General features: G+C 36.3%; 1 protein-coding gene across 1 annotated transcript; it reads left to right on the top strand.

Moving 5' to 3' along the window:
• Nucleotides 1-1342: 1342 nt before the first annotated feature.
• On the top strand, nt 1343-20340 carry LOC127862135 (annexin-B12-like). The gene is made up of 9 exons (XM_052401128.1): nt 1343-1506; nt 6726-6801; nt 8588-8682; nt 10352-10465; nt 15074-15164; nt 15406-15554; nt 16608-16785; nt 18730-18842; nt 19463-20340. The coding sequence occupies exons 1-9, from the start codon at nt 1489-1491 to the stop codon at nt 19586-19588; spliced, it is 960 nt and encodes a 319-aa protein (XP_052257088.1). The 5' UTR covers nt 1343-1488; the 3' UTR covers nt 19589-20340.
• Nucleotides 20341-20978: the final 638 nt, after the last annotated feature.

Here is a 20978-nt window from a genome sequence, read left to right as displayed (position 1 = left end):
TTTCCGTTGCAACCCTTTATATTTTTCCGGTGTTTAAAGCGTCAAAAGATGCGAATCTGAAACTTTTTTTTTAATTTTGTCAGTTTACCAAAACGTGAAAATGCCCCTTTAAGGGTTAAATTCATATATAAGTATTGACTATATATGTCGTGTTCTGAAAAAACTGGGCTTAATTCATGTGCGTAAAGTGTCGTCCCAGATTAGCCTGAGCAGTCCGCACAGGCTAATCAGGGACGACACTTTCCGCTTTTATGGTATCTTTAGTTTCAAGGAAGTCCCTCCTTACCGAAATCAAGTTTAAGCGGAAAGTGTCGTCCCTGATTAGCCTGTGCGGACTGCACAGGCTAATCTGGGACGACATTTTACGCACATGTATTATGCCCAGTTTTATCAGAACACGACACATATAAATACGCATAAGTTTTCCTTTATAATATAGGGCTAATACAAGTGCTTTCGCCAACCGCATGCGCGGAAAATCCAGATTGTACAGATAGATAACATCCACTCAAGCTTGTTTTTCTCGAGAAAAACCTACCGATAAAAGCCGATAATCGAAAAATATTTCGTAGCGTGTGGGTGTCACCAACCGCTTTGGCCAATACACACGGTCACACGTATGGCGTACCATTTGGGTGGAAAATCAACAAGACCTACTAGTTAAAAAGAGAAATGCACATCGACGTACAATATGTACGTCGACGTACAAAAATTGTACGTCGACGTACAATTATGAAATACACTTCGACGTATATATTTGTACGTCGACGTACAATTTGTATGTCGACGTACATTTTTGTACGTCGACATACAAATTTTCTGAACAGCTAATCAAAACACTCGTCTCTTAATCCGCTTTTCCTTCAGATATATTCATAATAAATGCTTAAACTCTCTTTTTTAATTGAGGACAAAATAAATAAAAAATATCAAAATTGAAATAAAACCAACAAAAAAACAAAGAATTAAAAATAAGTATCTACCTGACGGTATTTATTCTAAAATCGGTTTAAGTAATAGATATTATACACTTTATTAGACAGCCGGCTGATGTCTGATCTATATGTCATAACTTGACGTTAAAATGGATAGGGATCACCACAGCAGGTTGCTAATACACAGTGTAGACTTCCGCTGTTTTATGGCGGTAACATGATTGTTTAGAAAGCATAGGCCAAATAATATGGAATCAAATTTTGAAATAAAAATCGTATAGAGTCTGAAAATAGCGCAGTGATTGTTTTATTTGCGAATCAAAGCAACAAAGTACATATTGTACGTCGACGTACATTTCTCTTTTTACCTAGTAGGTCTTGTTGACTTTTGACACTAATGGTACGTCATACACACGGGCTTCATGTACATCCAAACCACTGTACCAGTTTAAAGTTATAAATAGACAGCGGTTGAATCAGCGATCGTTCTACCACTCGCTGCAAAATTTCATTTACAGGTTGAAGGTAGTTTTCACACAACAAGGAACATAAAATGGCCACGTACACACAGGTTAGTAGAAGTTTTTTTTCTACAAGTCTTTTATACGATAATATCAGCGTTCGTGAGTTGTTTCTGGAGATATATGTGCATATTTAGTATGTATCGATCTACGTACAGACGAACATCAATAACGTTAATCATGCAGTATGCGTTATATTGAAAATATCCACAGTAATCATGTTTGTGAACTTTCGAACCGAGCAGACAGCAAGGCACATATTTCAACGTTTTTTCCAATACGTATGTGCTTATTAAGAACCTCAACTATTTCAATGTATGACTCATTACAGTCAGGTCGAAAATAATGGAACAAAAACTACTTATCGCCCTATTTCTTTATTTAACTTTTGAACTCTACTAAGTCTGAATCGAAACAGGTTTTGTATCTTTTTAGCTTGCACTAAATGTTAACCAATTAAGCGCGGATATATATAAAGCTTAAACTTTTGCAACAAACAGTATATGCAATCTTATGAACCATGATTTTATCGTTGTTCAGGTATCATTTCGTTGAATGTATATGAAGATTTTCATTCATCAACGTTTGAATTGTTCTTTACGTTAATAAGGCAGTACATATTGCGAAAGTTTTGCAACTATTTTTTGCACCGGTAGGGTATAGCATTTGAACTGTCCGTCCGTCCGTCCGTCCGAAAACTTGACATAATTTTTGCAATATTGAAGATGGCAACTTGATATTTGGCATGAATGTGTATTTAATGGAGCTGCACATTTTGAGTGGTGAAAGGTCTATGTTAAGATCATCCTTCAAGGTCAAAAGTAAAAAAATACAATCCAAGGGAAGTAATAAGCGTTAAAATGAAGATAATTTCTAAACCTGCCAAATGATATATTGACATTTTATTTCGTAGTGACGCAATAGGGGTTGACGCAATAGGGGGGGGGGGGGAATGTGTTTTCAGGTCGGACCTCAAAGACCTCGTGAAGAGGCCGTTAGGACCTGTAAATAAACTCTGATACACACACGGGCATTGTATTTCTGACAAACATATCTCTGGTTAAAATTTATTTTGCGTAAACATAAGTTATTTAAAGGGTACACACGAGGCATCTGCAAAACAAACGAGAAAAATCCGGCTTATCATTCATACAAGGTATATACTAACATGTTTAAAGTTCATTCTTTTTTTAAAGTACAAACTCGGAAAATCATAACGACTGAAACCAATTCAGTCTTGTAAAACGAGAAACTCCTTTCTTAAATCTTTATATGCAATGCAATCACTTATCTTGTGTTAGTAAACAATTATCGAGTTGGCCTTTATCTCGTCTTATCGCTTCAAAACATGAACATTTTCTTTTATCGCCGTCTTTAAGACCCATACAAAGATTAATGAGTTTGCTTAACTGTTTCTACAATGCTACAATGAATGTTTAATGTTCAAGTTAATATAATGAATCGAACCTTTGAATAAAGTCAATAACGCTTAACTAAGCAGTCGATATATGAGTCGCGTTCTGAGAAAACTGGGCATAATGGTTGTGCGTAAAGTGTCGTCCCAGATTAGCCTGTGCAGTCCGCACAGGCTAATCAGGGACGACACTTTCCGCTTTTATGACATTTTTCGTTTAAATGAAGCTTCTTAGCAAAAATCCAATTTAGGCGGAAAGTGTCGTCCACGATTAGCCTGTGCGGACTGCACAGGCTAATCTGGGACGACAGTTGACGCATATGCATTAAGCCCAGTTTTCTCAGAACACGACTCAAATTGTTTTTTTGCCAAACTGTGAGCAAGTCCCTTTAAAGACGATCTTTTGCGGCACTGTATGTTACATTTCTCATGTAAAATATTGCAAATAATTGCCTTGAGCAACCCGTCGTAATTGATGTACTACCATGATAACAACATATAAACTTCGCAATAAAAAGCTAGCACTCGTTATTGATTTTATAATTGTTTCTTAACATTGCCTGTTCGAAAGGCAATGCCATTTTAATGGTAGGCTACAATGTAGTTTAATGACAATAACAATTTTGTAAATGTTGCCTTATTGAGTTCGGTAAACACATGAGTCAGCGCATACTTCTCAACACACGCTAGCGAGTTTACAGATTAACTACCCTAACTCCATCACTCGCACGGACATGACCGTTCTCGCCGACCAGTTGATTGATCGCTAGACTTAAAGGGATCTTTTCACGCTTTGGTAAATTGACAAAATTGAAAAAAGTTGTTTCAGATTCGCAAATTTTCGTTTTAGTTATGATATTTGTGAGGAAACAGTAATACTGAACATTTACCATGGTCTAATATAGCCATTATATGCATCTTTTGACGATTTTAAAACCTAAAAATTATAACGCGTTGCAACGCGAAACGATTGAATAATTTGGAGAGTTCTGTTTTTGTCGTTAAATTTTGTGAAACTACGAAGATTGCTTATATAAGGTATAAAATACGTTCAGTATATGTACACGGCGGAATAGCTCAGTACGATAAAGCGTTTTTACTTCAGGACTCTGGCAGGACTCCAGGGGTCACTGGTTCGAAACCTGGTCCGGGCAATGTTCTTTTCCTTTTTTTAATTTTATTCTTGATTTTTTACTGGAGCTTTTACGATCCAATGTTTACATTAATCGATATAAAGCATTTAATGAATAAGTTAAAAAATGCCAAAATCTGTGAAAAGGCCCCTTTAAGCTTATGTGAAGTATTCTGTTTTCATGTAGAGAGTTTCAAAGTTTATTGTCTAATACATGACATGTACAATAAAATACATTAAATAACACAATTTACATCTTGTACTATCATTTTAGTACTAGAATTTCTTACTATACACAAGTACAATATGTATCAAAGATAATCAATATACTATCGCTACTTTTTACATAAAACATGCAACACTACTATTTATTTACACATGTAAAACTGTCTTCTTTGTTAAATTAAAAGGCAGGTTTTGGCTAAGATTCTTGTTAATCCTTCATTGATAAAAGGGGATTTTAGCTTATCGCTATTCGACATGTTCATACAATTTGGAGTAGAAGCAACAGCTTTTTTCATCAAGATTAAATCTGATATCATTATACATGCTAGATTCTAATAATACATGACATTCATTTTCAATTGTATTATCTCTACAAAATGGACAGAAGCGTCTGTCAGCAGGCAGCCCTTTATACCTTCCTGTCTCGAGGCGAATCGGAGCAACGCCACATCTAAATTAACTTAGGGCCGATATATGACTCTTAGGGATTATTAACTTGCAATACTTCTCAACACCAAAGTTCTGCTTAAATGAACAGTAGATTCTAAGTTTATTTCCACCTCTACCTGATACACCATTACTAGAGTTAATTCTATCTAGCCAATCTATTTTATATTCATTTAATATAGACCTAACATGTAGATCCATGTTGATGGGGTTGTATTGAAATGCGTTATGTCGTCGAAGAGTGAAAAGAGCACGCGTCGATATTCAAGGGTTGTGAAACTGAGGACACATACAAAGCTTACAATCCTTCACAACGCTGCTGTCGTTGCACATGTACGTGTTTTTTTTTAGAAATGCTCATCAACAACGATGTCAAATATTTCTGAAATGCTTAACAAATTGTCAGTCGAATGTCGTCTCACGGTTATATGACGGGTATATGTGGGGCCCTCTGAGAGAAAGTTCGGGTATAGTAGGTCTTCGGATGATGCATCCTTTGGCCCATATGAGTCGTTACGTATCAACAAAATAACTATAGAAATATTCAATATTAGCTGCGTGTAATTTCTACATTAATTTTGCTTTGCCTTTAAAATGTTTAAGCTTGCCCACGTATTCGGTTTTGTCCGAACAGGATTAAACCCCCCTAATTTGCATTGACATTTCGAAAGTGTGGTGGCACAACTTAAATCATTTGTTATGATGATATGTGTGTATTTGCCGTCATCGTATATACATGTATAAACATTGTGTCACTCACTAGTTATATATGTACATATATCTATCATGACGTAACATGCCTCGCCATTAACCAGTTATATATTTCTTTGTATAGTTTTATATATGGAATGATGGGCATTTTGCCTTTTTTCCTGAATAAAGCATATCTATCTATAAAGACTAACAGAGGTTCTATATTTGAAACAAACTCCATCAAAGGTAATGTATTTACCATCACGTCACGAGCATAACCACGTGCACGTTAAAACAACTAAGGTTAAGAAATAGTCAAACGCTATTGCTGGTATTTTTTTTATATATGTTTTATATGTCTTAAATAAGAAGACGTTTAAAACGAACAAAAATCCATAACGTGATTACTTAATTAAGTTTAATGATATTCGTCATCCAATCGAAATATTAAAACTACAACAGAAGCAATCCGGAAAATGTAACAGTGAACGTATTCAAATAAAATAAAATTATTAATTAAAAATAATATCATCTGCAAATGTCTATTCAGAATTGCATATTCATTATTGCTCAATGACACAAAACATAACATAACATCCAACAAAAGCTATAGGGCTCACCAAATCTAATCGATACTTGAGCAAGTTATATATGGACTGAACACGATACTCTAAACAGAAAAGTCTGGGCAAACATACACTGACAATCTAATCAAACAACGAGTATTTGATCATTACAAACAACACGGGTAGAGTACGTCAATTTAACCCCAACAAAACAAACAAACTAAAGCTTGCATATTACTAAAAACAATGTCTTTATACTATGTTTCAAATATTTTTATATTCCATAACGTTATATAACGTTTTTATAACGTTTATGCACCACAAGCGAATTACAAATGGCACTTTCCGTTTTCATTAAGATATTTTTCGTTTAAATTGAGTCCATTCTTAGCGAAAATCCAGTTTAGGCGGACCATGTCATCCCTGATTAGCATGTGCGGACTGCACGGGCTAATTTAGGACGACACTTTACGCGCCTGCATTTACCCAAGTTTTCACAGAGTTACATAAAAAGTAATATGGGCCGTGTTCTAACAAAACTGGGCATAATGCATATGCGTAAAGTGTCGTCCCAGATTAGCCTGTGCAGTCCGCACAGGCTAATCAGAGACGACTTTTTCCGCCTAAACTAGATTTTTGCTAACAAGAGACTTTCTTTAAACAGAAAATAACATAAAAGCGGAAAGTGGCGTCCCTGATTAGCCTGTGCGAATTGCACAGGCTAATCTGGAACGACACTTTACGCACATGCATTTACCCCAGTTTTCTCACAACAAGGCTTATATGATGCAGGGAACGGTTACGCCACACAACCCCTTCTCGGCGGAGTCGGCGGCCCAGCAACTGCGCAAGGCCATGAAGGGTCTCGGTAGGTTGTCGTTGGTAGCCTTTTTATCCTGTACGAATACATATTACTCTCACAAGTAATTGAGATACCTGTAACTAGTGAAGCTAAAAAGGTAGGCTAAGTTGAGTATTACCGCAATTAATTATTCTCGTGTATTGTCTTCTTATTACTAAAACTAGGTAGTGAAGACGAATGAAACGACACAATTATGCTAGTGAATTAAGAATATTATTATCCCCACGCTTTTTGAAAAGCGTGGGGATATTGTGGTTATCTCCGCCGTCCGTCTGTCTGTCTGTCCGTCTGTCTGTCCGTCCTGGCCAGTATCTCCTCCTACATTATAAGCACTAGAACCTTGAAACTTACACACATGGTAGATATGAGCATATGTGCGACCCTGCACTATTCGGAATTTTGATCCGACCCCTGGGTCAAAAGTTATGGGGGTTTGGGTGGGGCCAGGTCAGAGATTTTCACTTATTTTTATGCCCCCAGTATGGTGCATTGGCCATAACTTTTGCAATATTGAAGATAGCAACTTGATATTTGGCATGCATGTGTATCTCATGGAGCTGCACATTTTGAGTGGCTAAAGGATAAGGTCAAGGTCATCCTTCAAGGTCAAAGGTATAAAAACAAATCCAAGGGAAGTAATAAGCTTTAAAGGGAGGTAAGTAAATAACCTGCCAAATGATATACATTTTTTTAATAAATCAAAGCGGTGCATAGAGTTACACAGTAGTGGCGCAGAGATGTATTTAGTATTCAATTGTTTGTGTTAAATTATCTGTTAAATGGCTCAGCTCATCCATCTAATGTTTATACAAGGGATTATAAAATATTGGCGCAAAGGGACACCTGTATATGAGAGAAGAGACATAATGCATTCAAGCATAAAAAGCACGAGAAACTCATGGAATAGAGCCTCAAGAATCTATAACAGGGCTGAAACTTTCACTTTGTTCAATTTTAGACTCATTACTGAAAATCTGTCAAAATGTTCAAGTGGGAAAAATATGAGAAACAATTTAAAGCAAGATGGACTTTGAACAGGCACATCAAAGACAGACATGAAATTCAACATTTCATTGTTGTGTACAATATTGCGATAGAAAATTTCTGAGACGCTACTGTTTAGTCAACCATTTAACCTCAAAACATAACTTTTCCAAAACAGAAGCAAGAATATTGGCTATAAGAGAGCATGTTCAGCCATCTCATAAGTCATTCCAATTAGGATGACATGTACATAATTGACTACAGTGAAGTTATTTCATTATTAGATTTGTTTGGAGAGCAGGATGAGGAGGATAAATTAGGGAATATATTTTCACTCATTTTTTAGGCTATTTTACATTAACTTCTTCATTTCTACACCGAATTACTTCAAATTTATACTGAACATCTCTTATGACAATACGGTCAATCTCAACTATGCATGGCTCCATTACCAACCCTGGGGCGCCCCTGAGTCAAACATGCGGCGTGGGGATACGCGTCGGCCGCTGTCGCGCCATTTCTAGATACAAGTTATGGTAAGGAAATTGAATGCGTTTTGTATGCGAAACTCTTAAACGGGATGTTATTATATTGAATTGAAAGCCAGTTATGGTCAGCATTGAGTGTTATCTTTGGTATCTTTGTTGAGCTTCCTTGTGTAGTCGCTCGGTAAAGTGTTAGTTCAGGGTCAGCGTACAATTTATTACCCCACTGACAGATGTTTCTATTTGTTAAAAGCATTATTAACAGACACAACAAGTTATTTATAAACCCCATGGATGTTTAAGTACTTTGGTTTCTACGACAGGGACGGATGAGAAGGCGATCATCGATGTCTTGGCGTCCCATACCAATCATCAGCGTTTGGAAATCGCGCTCTCTTTCAAAACTCAGTTTGGCAAGGTATAACGATCAATATGTCAAGTATTCAGAGGGGTAATCACGTGACAAACAAGATAGCGACGACCAGGCCGATACAGGTATTTTTTCGCCGTTTTATACCCCTTATTACTAGTTTTAATTGTTAAAATGCCGCTCACTTTCCAGCCATATCGACAAGAAAGTGACTATAGTCCTTCAGCCAAGTACCCAAAATTGAGGTGGGGTGTACCAGTAAGGGGGACAAAACTACACCTATATATCTCGGAAGATGCATGCCAGTAGCATATGAAAATGGTTGATAACAGTCTGGTACTGGCAGCTTTTGGTATTTTTTTCTCCTTTGAAGAAGGGGGGTCAATCAGCTTTATTTTCATAAATTGTCTGGGAGAAATTGAACCGAATTAGGGCCAATATACACTTTGACCTCCCAACAAATGCTACAAAACGTATTTTAACTGATCCTGGTAGGGTAGAAGGTCCTTAAAAACATATTAAAAGTTTACCACAATCGGACCTCCGGAAAGATGTTTTTTTCAAAATGGCCGCAAAGATGGCCACCAAGACCTATTAATGATCATAACTATGTAACTATCCAATCAAATTTGATGAATTTGGTGTCTATACCTAGGTTTCAAGGGGCAAAGAACACATAATGATCATCAGAAATTGTTTAAGTTTAATTTAGTACTACACACAAATTCAACATGGCGTCGAAAATGGCTGCCAAGATTGCCGCTAAAACCTATTTATGATCATAACTATGTCTATCAACTTAAATTTGATGTATATGGTGTCTTTACCCCGTTTTTAGGGAACAAAGAACACATTATTATAATCAGAAAAAGTGTAAGTTAATTATGTTACACAGGAATTTAACATGGCGTTCCAAATGGCCGCTAAGATGGCCGCAAAGATGGTTGTCAAACCTATAAAATGACCATAACTATGTTACTATCCACTAAAATTTGACGATTTTGGTGTCTATACATAGGTTTCAGGGGGAAAAGTACACATTAAGATCATCAGACATTGTTTAAGTTTATTATATTACACACAAATCCAACACAGCGTCCGAAATGGCCGCCAAGATGGCCGCCAGAACACATTTATGATTACTAGTGTGTGTATCGTTAAATATTCGCTCTATATCTCGACATTACTTGCTGCGAAAATTCTTAGGGACTTACAACATTACGGTTACCGCTAAGACATTTTGCAGCGAGTAAAGTCGAGATAGTGAGTAAGTATTAATACGAAATAAACGCTAATCAATTTCTTGCTGATATTGATGGAAAGTGAGCGGCATTTAAAAAATCAACACCAGTAATAAAGGGTATAAAACGGCGAAAAATACCTGTCACGACTTGAACGTCCTAGCTTGTTTGTCAAGTGATTACCCCCTCTGGTATCTGTTCATCTTTAATAAACGCTGTGCTCGATTACAAACAAAATGAACGTCCGGTACTTGTTAAATTATACATGTAGCTAGTAATAAAGCAACATCCGAATATGGTATTACAATAATACAAAAGTATTCATAAACATTGGGCACGGATTCAGGAGATGTATTGTCAACACATTTATTCAATAACTTTGTTAAGCGTAAATAGCAAACATTGTTAATCTATTAATTATCTTGAACATCGACATACACGTTAAAATATTAATAACCTTCCAAAACCCTTGCCAGGACCTGCGAGATGAGTTGAAGTCCGAGATAAGCGGTAACTTTTTGAACCTTTGTCTGGCCCTTCTGGAGATCCCTGTCAACTACGATGCCAAGGAGATTAAAAATGCGATTAAGGTATGTGGCCGTGTTAACGCAACCGCCTCGGTGTTCTCCCTGTCCGCGCAATTTTGAATGCTTCATATTCAGAGATTACTGTCAGGTTTTTGTATATATGTATATAAATACAAAACCATTGGTTGACCAACGGTGTTCGAAACTAACGGGAATCTCTTAGAGAACGTTTTATGCCCCCCTTCGAAAAAGAGGGGGCTATTGTTTTGCTCATGTCGGTAGGTCGGTCCGTCCGGCCACCAGATGGTTTCCGGATGATAACTCTAGAACGCTTAGGCCTAGGATCATGAAACTAAATACAGTCCACTCTCGTCATCTCGAAGTCGGCGGGAACAAGAAAAAAATATGGAGATAACGAGAGTTCGAGATATCCGATTAGGCGTTTTCAAAGAAAAAAGGAGACGAAAATTTGGATTGTTTTTAACATCTTAATACCTGCTAAGTGGTCCAACTAAAGCCATCACCGTGTGGCCTAATACTATCTACCTGATATATACGCGTTTTTACGAAGCACGATTTATTTTGCTATTTAAATGCTTAAAATGACGTTTTAAGTATTAAAGAATTGCATGAGTGCATGTACATTTTGTAGTTTGAAATGCAAAGTTCAATCGACCGACAACTCAAAACTACTTTCAAGTTAGCCATGATAATGGCTGTTGGAGTTCAATGATAGAAGAATATTCTGCAAATTTGCAACGGTTTATATACGCAAAAATATAACTCAATGCAGTTTGGAATGTTGCTTGTAAAACAATTAGTCTTTCGGCCTTTCAGCAGGCTGTGTATTAATTGCAGTTTATTGATGTTAAAGTGACAGGCCTTACTCAAGTGTTAATGGCTAACGACATTACACACGTGTGATCATTGATGCAATTAACGGATCAATTTCCTACCGCACAGTATCGGGAGCAGCCGGGCAAAGCGGGACGGTGAAGTATAAAGAAAAAAGTTCTCACCTTTTGCCGACACTGGAACAGTTATTCGCACTTCGAGATAAATCACAGTAAATACTTGTAAAATCGGGACTCGGGACCAAATTTTATATAGAGATATCGAATTATTCGACATAACGAAAATCGAGATATGCGATGTTTATTTTATATAGATAAAGAAAGGAAAAAAGTTGGGACATCAAGATTACTTCGACATATCGAAAATATCCATGATGATCGAGATATCCGATGTCGAGATAATGAGAGTGGTCTGTAGGTACATTGATCATGACTGGCAGATGACCCCTATTGATTTTCAGGTCACTAGGTCAAAGGTCAAGGTCAAAGTGACTTGGAATAGTAAAATGGTTTCCGGATGATAACTCAAGAACGCTTAGGCCTAGGATCATAAAACTTCATAGGTAGATTGATCATGACTGGCAGATGACCCCTATTGATTTTCAGGTCACTTTGTCAAAGGCCAAGGTCACAGTGACTCAAAATAGTAAAACTGTTTCCGGATGATAACTCAATAATGCTTAGGCCTAGGATCATTCAAAAGGAAGATTGATCATAACTGGCATTTGACCCCTATTGATTTTCAGGTCACTAGGTCAAAGGTCACGGTCACAGTGACTCAAAATAGTTAAATGGTTTCCAGATAATAATTCAAGAATGCTTACGCCTAGGATCATGAAACTTCATAGGTACATTGTTCATGCATGGCAGATGATCCCATTTGATTTTCAGGTCACTAGGTCAAAGGTCAAGGTAACAATGACCCGAAACAGTAAAATGGTTTGCGGATGATAACTCAAGAATGCTTACGCCAAGGATCATGAAACTTCATTGGTACATTGATCATGACTGGCAGATACCCCCTATTGATTTTTAGGTCACTAGTTCAAATGTGATGGTCACAGTGACTCGAAACAGTAAAATGGTTTGCGGATGATAACTCAAGAATGCGTATGCCTAGGATCATGAAACTTCATAGGTACATTGATCATGACTGGCAGATGACCTCTATTGATTTTCAGGTCACTAGGTCAAAGGTCAAGGTCACAGTGACTAAAACAGTAAAATGGTTTCCTGGTGATAACTCAAGAATAATTAGGCCTAGGATCATGAAACTTCATAGGTACATTGCACATCACTGGCAGATGACCCCTATTGATTTTCAGGTCACTAGGTCAAAGGTCACAGTGACAAAAACCGTATTCACACAATGTCTGCCGCTACAACTGACAGCCCATATGGGGGCATGCATGTTTTACAAACAGCCCTTGTTGTTTTTGTGTCAACGAAGTCATTCGTTTACTTATTCGAATCGTTTCGCAAATCTGAATTTCTGCTCAAAATACATCAAACTCAGAATAGTCATTGTCGAATACTGTCTATAAAAAAACTGTAAGTTGCATTTTTATTGTCAAATTAAAAATTGTAATAGTTTAATATTATTCACACTCTACATACTGCGGAAGGAAGTATTTAAAACCAAGTCATGACCGCACACTTCATGAATCAACCACTGCTTGAGAACACAGGTGGTTAGCGTGTGGCTATGATATTAATTAGTGAAAACATCATTTTGAATGATAAATAATCATATTATAACGAAAAAATTAACTTTTCTGAAAAAAAAAATTTCACTATCAAATATATATATAACAAGGTATGCAACTCAAAATCACCCCATAACGGGGTTCATCGCTTTGAACAGCCATATCTTCATCAATTGTGCAGCGATTTTCACGATCTCGGTCTTATTCAACGCAGAAATGAATTTCCTTTCTGGAAATGTATATGTCTTGCAATATTTTTACAAATGCTGGGTCAACTTTTAAGAAATAACACGATACACAACACGCATGACCCAGTTGACAGTGATCATGTATTCTTTATGAATGAAATCTCCAGTTGTAAAGACACACCTCCGCATTGGACCAATGAAATCACTCGTATGTTTAAAATGTCAGTTAGTTGAAATGTATGTAAACAAAGGTTTCAAACGGCGCTGGACAGTTAGTCTTGATGCAGAATGTAACGACAAGAACGGTAATAATGTTTTTTCATACGTTTTATTGAATTATGGTATCGAACTACATGAACTTTGTAGGGAAGTTGCCCTTTACTCCGTGAAGATTTCAGTCTTAAAGACAGCATGATCACTGTCAACTGGGTCATGCGTGTTGTGTATCGTGTTATTTCTTAAAAGTTGACCCAGCATTTGTAAAAATATTGCAAGACATATACATTTCCAGAAAGGAAATTCATTTCTGCGTTGAATAAGACCGAGATCGTGAAAATCGCTGCACAATTGATGAAGATATGGCTGCTCAAAGCGATGCACCCCGTTATGGGGGTGATTTTGAGTTGCATACCTTGTTATATATATATTTGATAGTGAAATATTTTTTTTCAGAAAAGTTAATTTTTCGTTATAATATGATTATTTATCATTCAAAATGATGTTTTCACTAATTAATATCATAGCCACACGCTAACCACCTGTGCTTGAGAACTGTAAGAGGTCTCTTAATAAGGAAGATTATAGGAAGATGGTCTATTGATAGTGAGAAGTGTTCAGTCAAACCTAAATGATGTCGGAGGCATATACACAACTAGAACAAAACTATCATTGAGACCATGCACTTGAATAAGATTTTTTCTTTCATCTTAAGAAAACCCCTGTCCGGTCAACACGTTTGTTTTTAGAATACGAATTGTGTATACTTATTATTGTATTGTTATAATGAACTTTTTTGTCAACTTTATAGTTAATGTAAGCAAAAAAAAAAGAAATTCCATGTACTCGATTTAGTCCAGCGACTTGCAGCGCAAAGAACCCCAGTCTATTAACAAAATCCTTGAATAAAAAGCCTGTTCACAGTGCTCTGTCATAGTTCACATATGTACATAGCAAGAGTCCTTATTAGATCAAATGAGCACAACTTGCTTACAGTGAGCTTTTGTGATAAAATTTGACCATTTTTGTAAATCATCGTTCATACATTGTCCCTTGTCAAAATGTACAATTAACTCTTTCGGTGCGGGAACCGAATTTTGAAGGCCTTTGCAAACAGTTTGGATCCAGATGAGACGCCACAAAACGTGGCGTCTCATCTGGATCCAAACTGTTTGCTATTCTGTTAGTATTCTTTGAAAAAAAATAGAAGAAAATGCTAATTTTAGAAATTCAGCAGACGACATTTTAGCAGACGACAAATTTCCCAGCATGCAAAGGGTTAACACTCTGGAGATTATATTGATTTTCAATATTCACAAACATTTGTAAGACGATTGGTCTAAATGACAATTGCGTAAATTACAAAACTAATGGTATATCTGACGAGTTAAAATAAATTAACGCCTGTCCGATTGGTTAATCATTTATACAACTTACGGTCACACAGCACGTACCGTCTGGTTCGTGTAAGTGTACACATTCCACACTTGTGATATTTAAACTAAACATCCACAACGATGTAATTTGATATTTTGGTACAGTTAATTTGTATTACATTTTTGTCGTAATTTATTATGGGCCGAATATGTATTTCGATTACCCTTTAAATCGGCGTCATCTTGAACTGTTTGCGTTCACATTTCCAATACGGTCTCCCGGAGTATTGTTTATTTTGTTATCGTCCTATTTGTAAAAACTTATTTTCAGGGCGCGGGCACGGACGAGGGAGCGCTGATAGAAATCCTAAGTTCAAGGTCGAATGCGCAGATCATGTCCATCAAGACGACTTACAAAACACGTAATGCACTAGGCCTTAACTTTTGAAGTGTTTTAACAACCTTTTACGATGCTTTCTAATATTTAGTATTAACCTTTTAATGAAAATGTAGTTTGATTCAATTGTTTTCTGTTTAAACTATATTCAGTATTAAACAGTTACTGTCAACGGGGTATAATGATACACAAATAACTGTCATCACTTCACATGTTATAACAACATAAATATAATATTCTCCATTTTAATTTACACCCCATGCCAGTGTTCAAGAGCGACATTGAAAAAGACATAATGAGCGACACAAGCGGACATTTCAAGCGCTTCTTGGTCTCTCAGCTGGCTGCGGGCCGCATGGAAGACGTTACCGTTGACGGAGCTTTAGCCGACCGGGAGGCCAAAGAACTATTTGAAGTAAGAAGTAAGATTGTGTGTGGGTCATTTTATCCGGGCACCATGCATTGGCTCCTTTATGGCATGACTTTTTGTAACATTGGTCTGTAATTATAGAAATATGGTATTCGTTTTAATGTAGCGACAATTCTATGAATACTTTACTTACAAAACATAATAAGTTTTTGAAAATATCTCTGAATAGTGTTAAAGGGGCCTTTTCACAGATTTTGGCATGTTTTGAAGTGTGTCATTAAATTCTTTATATTCATAAATGTAAACATTAAATTGTAAAAGCTCCAGTAAAAAATCAAAAATAAAATTTTTACAAAGGAAAAAAAGTAGCCCGCAGCAGGGCTCGAACCAGTGACCACAGGAAACCTGAAGTAAAAACGCATTAGCCACCTAATCTATCCTGCCAAACATACATAAGATGCGTATTGTATACTTTATATAAGCAATCTTCGTAGTTTCACAAATTTAAACGACAACAACAGAACTCTCCAAATTATTCAATCGTTTCGCGTTGCAACGCTTTATATTTTTTAGAATTTTAAATCGTCAAAAGATGCATATAATGGCTATATTAGACCATTGCAAATGTTCAGTAATACTGTTTCCTCACAAATATGATAACTAAACCGAAAATATGCGAATCTGAAACATATTTTTTCAATTTTGTAAATTTACCAAAGCGTGAAAAGATCCCTTTAAAAGAATTTAATTTTATAATGGGATAGGTCCTTTTTCAACATGAAAAATAAGATGATCAACACAGCCAATATAATATGAGTTTTGTCATTAACATGATACGCATCTGGTTTGTTGTACTATATACCATTACAAACAGGTCAGTGTAAACTGCGGGCCTTCAGACATCTATTTATAGCACAAACCGACGATGTTGAAGTAAAGGACATTGTCTCTGTGGTCTTTTGTCTCTTACTTTAACGGACACGTGTCCCCGATGCCATGGACATATGCGCACAAATAGTTAAAATGGCCACCGCCACATTTAACCGTTACCATTTATAACGTCTATAAACTTTGACGTGTTTGTGGTTTCTTTTAAAGGCTGGTGCAAATAAAGTGGGCACGGACGAGTCCTGTTTCAACCGTATCCTGTCGTTACGGAGTTACCCGCAGCTGTTGGCCACGTTCAACGCCTACCGTAAGAACCACGGCAAGGAGATCGACGACGCCATCAAGACCGAGACGAGCGGATATCTTGAGGACGGATACCTTTCCGTCGGTAAGCTTCAAATAGTGTATTAACCCTTTGCATGCTGGGAAATTTGTCGTCTGCTAAAATGTCGTCTGCTGAATTTCTAAAATTAGCATTTTCTTCGATTTGTTTTCAAAGAATGCTATCAGAATAGCAAACAGTTTGGATCCTGCTGAGACGGCATGTTTTGTGGCGTCTCATCTGGATCCAAACTGTTTGCAAAGGCCTTCAACATTCGGTTCCAGCACTGAAAGAGTTTACATCGTTTCTCAAACTGTTGAGCGCTGAAATTTATAGTATGTTTGCCGTAATAACCATATATGACGAAATTGAAGGTGCGACCAGTGTGGGTCTCGAACTCAAGTGTGGCGCCAAAGTACGCGAAACAGAATTTTTTCTTTGAAATTGTAAGCTACGTTTACCTTGTTACTTACCGAAGCAAGTTTGGCGAATGTAGATAAGTATTTGTTTCCTGTCTAAGGTTTTCTTCCTTTGATGTGCTTGTTGTGCAGTTTTAATAATGCTGTTCGTCTAAATAAAACTGAGCAGTATGTTGCTTTCGATTCTAGAAGGTATCCAGTTAAATAATGCATTGAAAATGTGCATTTATCCTTACAAAGTATTCGTATTCGCCGTTTATCTTACGATTTATTCTCGTAATTTACGTAGAACTTTTTTCTGATACTCAAAAACAACACTACTTTGACTAATTTGACATATTTCATTGTAATTTGCTGTAAGATGTTAAATTCTTTGAGACGGTTAGATGTACCTTTTTGTAGCTAAACGTAGTCCTACGCGGCCAGCTATTAAATTGTTCATATAACAATCATGTTTGCAGCTTCTTTCTTCTTTATCGCATGATGATGATCTGAATATAAAACTATATGATGTCTCTTAACCCTTTGCATGCTGGGAAATTTGTCGTCTGCTAAAATGTCGTCTGCTGAATTTGTAAAATAAGCATTTTCTTCATTTTTTTCAAAGAATACTATCAGAATAGCAAACAGTTTGGATCCAGATGAGACGCCACGTTCTGTGGCGTCTCATCTGGATCCAAACTGTTTGCAAAGGCCTTTAAAATTCGGTCCCGCACTGAAAGGGTTAAGCGTTTTTATCAAAGACTACTAAATGTAGTTAATTGTTGCTTTGGTTTATGTCATAGTGTCTTAGAAAGTTACAATTTTGTGACTCTGGTTTGTATCCAAAAATTGAGTAGTGAAATTGTAATTACATCCAAAAAGATTCTCCTTTATTTCTTTTTGATTCGGTTTGTGATGCTACGAGGTTTTTTGACACTAACCTGTTTTGTTAATTATTCTGGACAAAGAGTTATGTGTGGACCTACTTAAACCCGGTTTCAAACCCCCAATCGTATTGACTGTCCCAATGCCGTTAACCCAGTTTTGTTCCCTTTTAGTATGTGAGTTGTCTCTTGTCTAGTACATTTGTTTTGCGTCTCATTATTTAGCAATCAGTCCCTTGCCATATATGAGCCTTGTTCTGAGAAAACTGGGCATAATGTATGTGTGTAAAGTGTCGTCCTAGATTAGCATGTGCAGTCCGCACAGGCTAATCAGGGACGACACTTTCCGCCTAAACTTGATTTTCGGTAAGGAGGGACTTTCTTGAAACTAAAAATACCATACAAGCGGATAGTGTCCTCCCTGATTAGCCTGTGCTTCTGCACAAGCTAATTTGGGATGACACTTTATTAACATGCATTAAGCCCAGTTTTCTCAGTCCCTTGCCACATATGTATACTAAGGTTTCTCTCCTGCTGGTGCAACCCTTATATGTTTAACTTTTACAGTTACTGTTCGGTAATGGGAATTTAACGGTTATATATATTATTTACAGTTTGAAGTATAGTCCAGAAAAGTGTTAAAGACTGTACATAATAAAGACTGTACATAATTATACTACAAATAAACGCGTTTTTTCTCAACTTTTTGTGTTTGTATCTTGCAGTAAAACTTGCACGGAACGTTCCTGCCTATTTTGCGGAGCGCCTGCACAATTGCATGAAGGGGGCAGGGACCAAAGAAAGCACCTTGAATAGAGTTATCGTAACTAGAAGCGAGGTAGATTTTCATTTGCATGATATATAATGTACATTTGTTTTATTGTGTCACTGAACATGGTTTAGTTGTTTGCTGCATAGATTGTTCAAAGTTTGAAAATTAGGTAAAAGGGGAAATTATTGCAACGCCTTTTAAGTACAATGCCCATTTAAACGTTAATGTCCCATACATGTATATAATTATTATATCTCTTCTCTAAAGTGGTGCTTTACAAAGTACCATGAAGTCAGGTGTGTCATTCGCAACGTGTTACATAGTTAACAAGTTAATAGACTGTTATAACGACTTCGAATGCCTATCTGTCCTGAAACCCCAAAGTCCTGCGTATGCTCTTGTGTTCTGAATAGAATTGCAAAGGTTTACTGAATGTAAAATATGTATGAAATGCTATCAACTGAGCATCATGAAACGCTTAAAACAATTCTTGTATTTGTTTTCCATTTGTCGAGAGATACATTCTCAAAGTAACAGCCGGAATACACATTCTTGCAACATGTAAGTGCATCCTGGAGTCAATCCAGGAATGCGACTACTTGGTACAAATTATAGATTTATTTATGGTAATAAGAAAGCCACATATTTACAAAGCTAGTATTCATAAATGCTGCAATTAATTTCAGATTGATATGGTGCAGATTAAGTCGGAGTTTCAGCGAATGTATGGAAAATCTCTGGCCAGCTTCATCAAGGGAGACACGGGCGGAGACTATGAGAGGTTGCTGCTGGCTCTCATTAAGGAGAAATAGAGAAGAGGTGGCTTTAGAAGTTGCTCCTAACTCTAATTTAGGGTGCATAGCCTAAGGAATATAGCATTGGCTACTTGAGCCCAGGCTTTATTTTGGTTTGGGTTAAAGTGTTTCTATTCTTTATAATGTTTATAATATAGTGCAATTAACAATTGAACTGTAGTAGTGTTAGTCAATGTTATGCCATGCTAATCAATTGGTAGTAATGTAAATAAATATTTAATTTATACAATTAAACTTTTTACATGGATAACCTGTCCATTAAAAATGACGTAACAAGAAAAAATTGGAACATTATCATGATTGTGACCATACCTTAAATGAACGATTATGTTAACATGATATTATACATTATGAAACAAACAACTATAACTTCAAAGAATTATCGGAGTTTATTAGGTTTTTCAAATTATTATTGTCATTTTTTATACATGTCCTTCTGCATTTATGTTTTTTCATACTCGTTTTAGTTTATATTTTTACTATTGTTATAATTGTTACATTTGAATATTAATGTGAGTTATGTAAAAAGAATACAAATCATTATGATGGTTTGTTAAAACAAATAATATCGGCGTTGAAATAAAAAAAACTTAAATCAAATAATCCTTTACATAGTTGATCGCACATAAGTTAGATTCTGCCAGTTATATAGAACGCTTTAGAAAATCTGCTTTGCTATGTTATCATATTATCATGCTGACTTTTCTGTAACTGGTTTCGCATTATAAATAAACTTCTTTCCTAATGAAGGCATGTTGTTGTTAGTAAATTTAATGGTTTTTGGTTATTTGCCAATTAAGTCCCACTAATTAACATCATCTGTCACAATATTTGCTTTCAAAGACAAGCAAATACATATAGCAGGACAACATGACCAATTTACCATGGCACTTATCATCTCAGTTTCCATAAATAATAAGTTTGGCTTGTTTCGTGAATTTGCATTCGTTGTGTTCATACACGTTCTGAACTAGTTAAATGGGCAACACCATTATACATTGTTCTTATTGAGGAACTTTTCAATCGACTTAAATCACGTCGAGAACGGACACAAAATGTATTTATCTTGACGGTATTTTAATATAATCAAGTGCAAAGGTCAGTGATATTTTAATATTGGCGAGCTATATATACACACAAATCTTGTTTATTCAAAAACAAGTTTAATTGATCAATAACTTCGTGCGCACGCTCTAGCTATTGAGTGCGCACGTCATCACTATGAGGAGCGAACGTAATAGCTATCGCGTGCACATGGAAAAGCTATCGAAATAAAGATGCCCTCTTTATGCCACCATATATTTATGATCGATCGAATATTATTTTATAAGCTGTGGTTTTAACAACGCTATTTACCAATACGCAAACACACACGGGTTTTTGTTAT

Source organism: Dreissena polymorpha, chromosome 16 (genome assembly GCF_020536995.1).
Source record: "Dreissena polymorpha isolate Duluth1 chromosome 16, UMN_Dpol_1.0, whole genome shotgun sequence".
NCBI lineage: Eukaryota > Metazoa > Mollusca > Bivalvia > Myida > Dreissenidae > Dreissena > Dreissena polymorpha.
Note: the sequence above shows the minus strand (reverse complement) of the source record. Positions and strands in the feature narration are given on the sequence as shown.

Coding starts and splice junctions, on each gene's coding strand:
- LOC127862135 (XM_052401128.1), top strand. Junction 6,802..8,587: donor CAAGGCCATGAAGGGTCTCG/GTAGGTTGTCGT, acceptor TTTCTACGACAG/GGACGGATGAGAAGGCGATC. Junction 8,683..10,351: donor TCAAAACTCAGTTTGGCAAG/GTATAACGATCA, acceptor AACCCTTGCCAG/GACCTGCGAGATGAGTTGAA.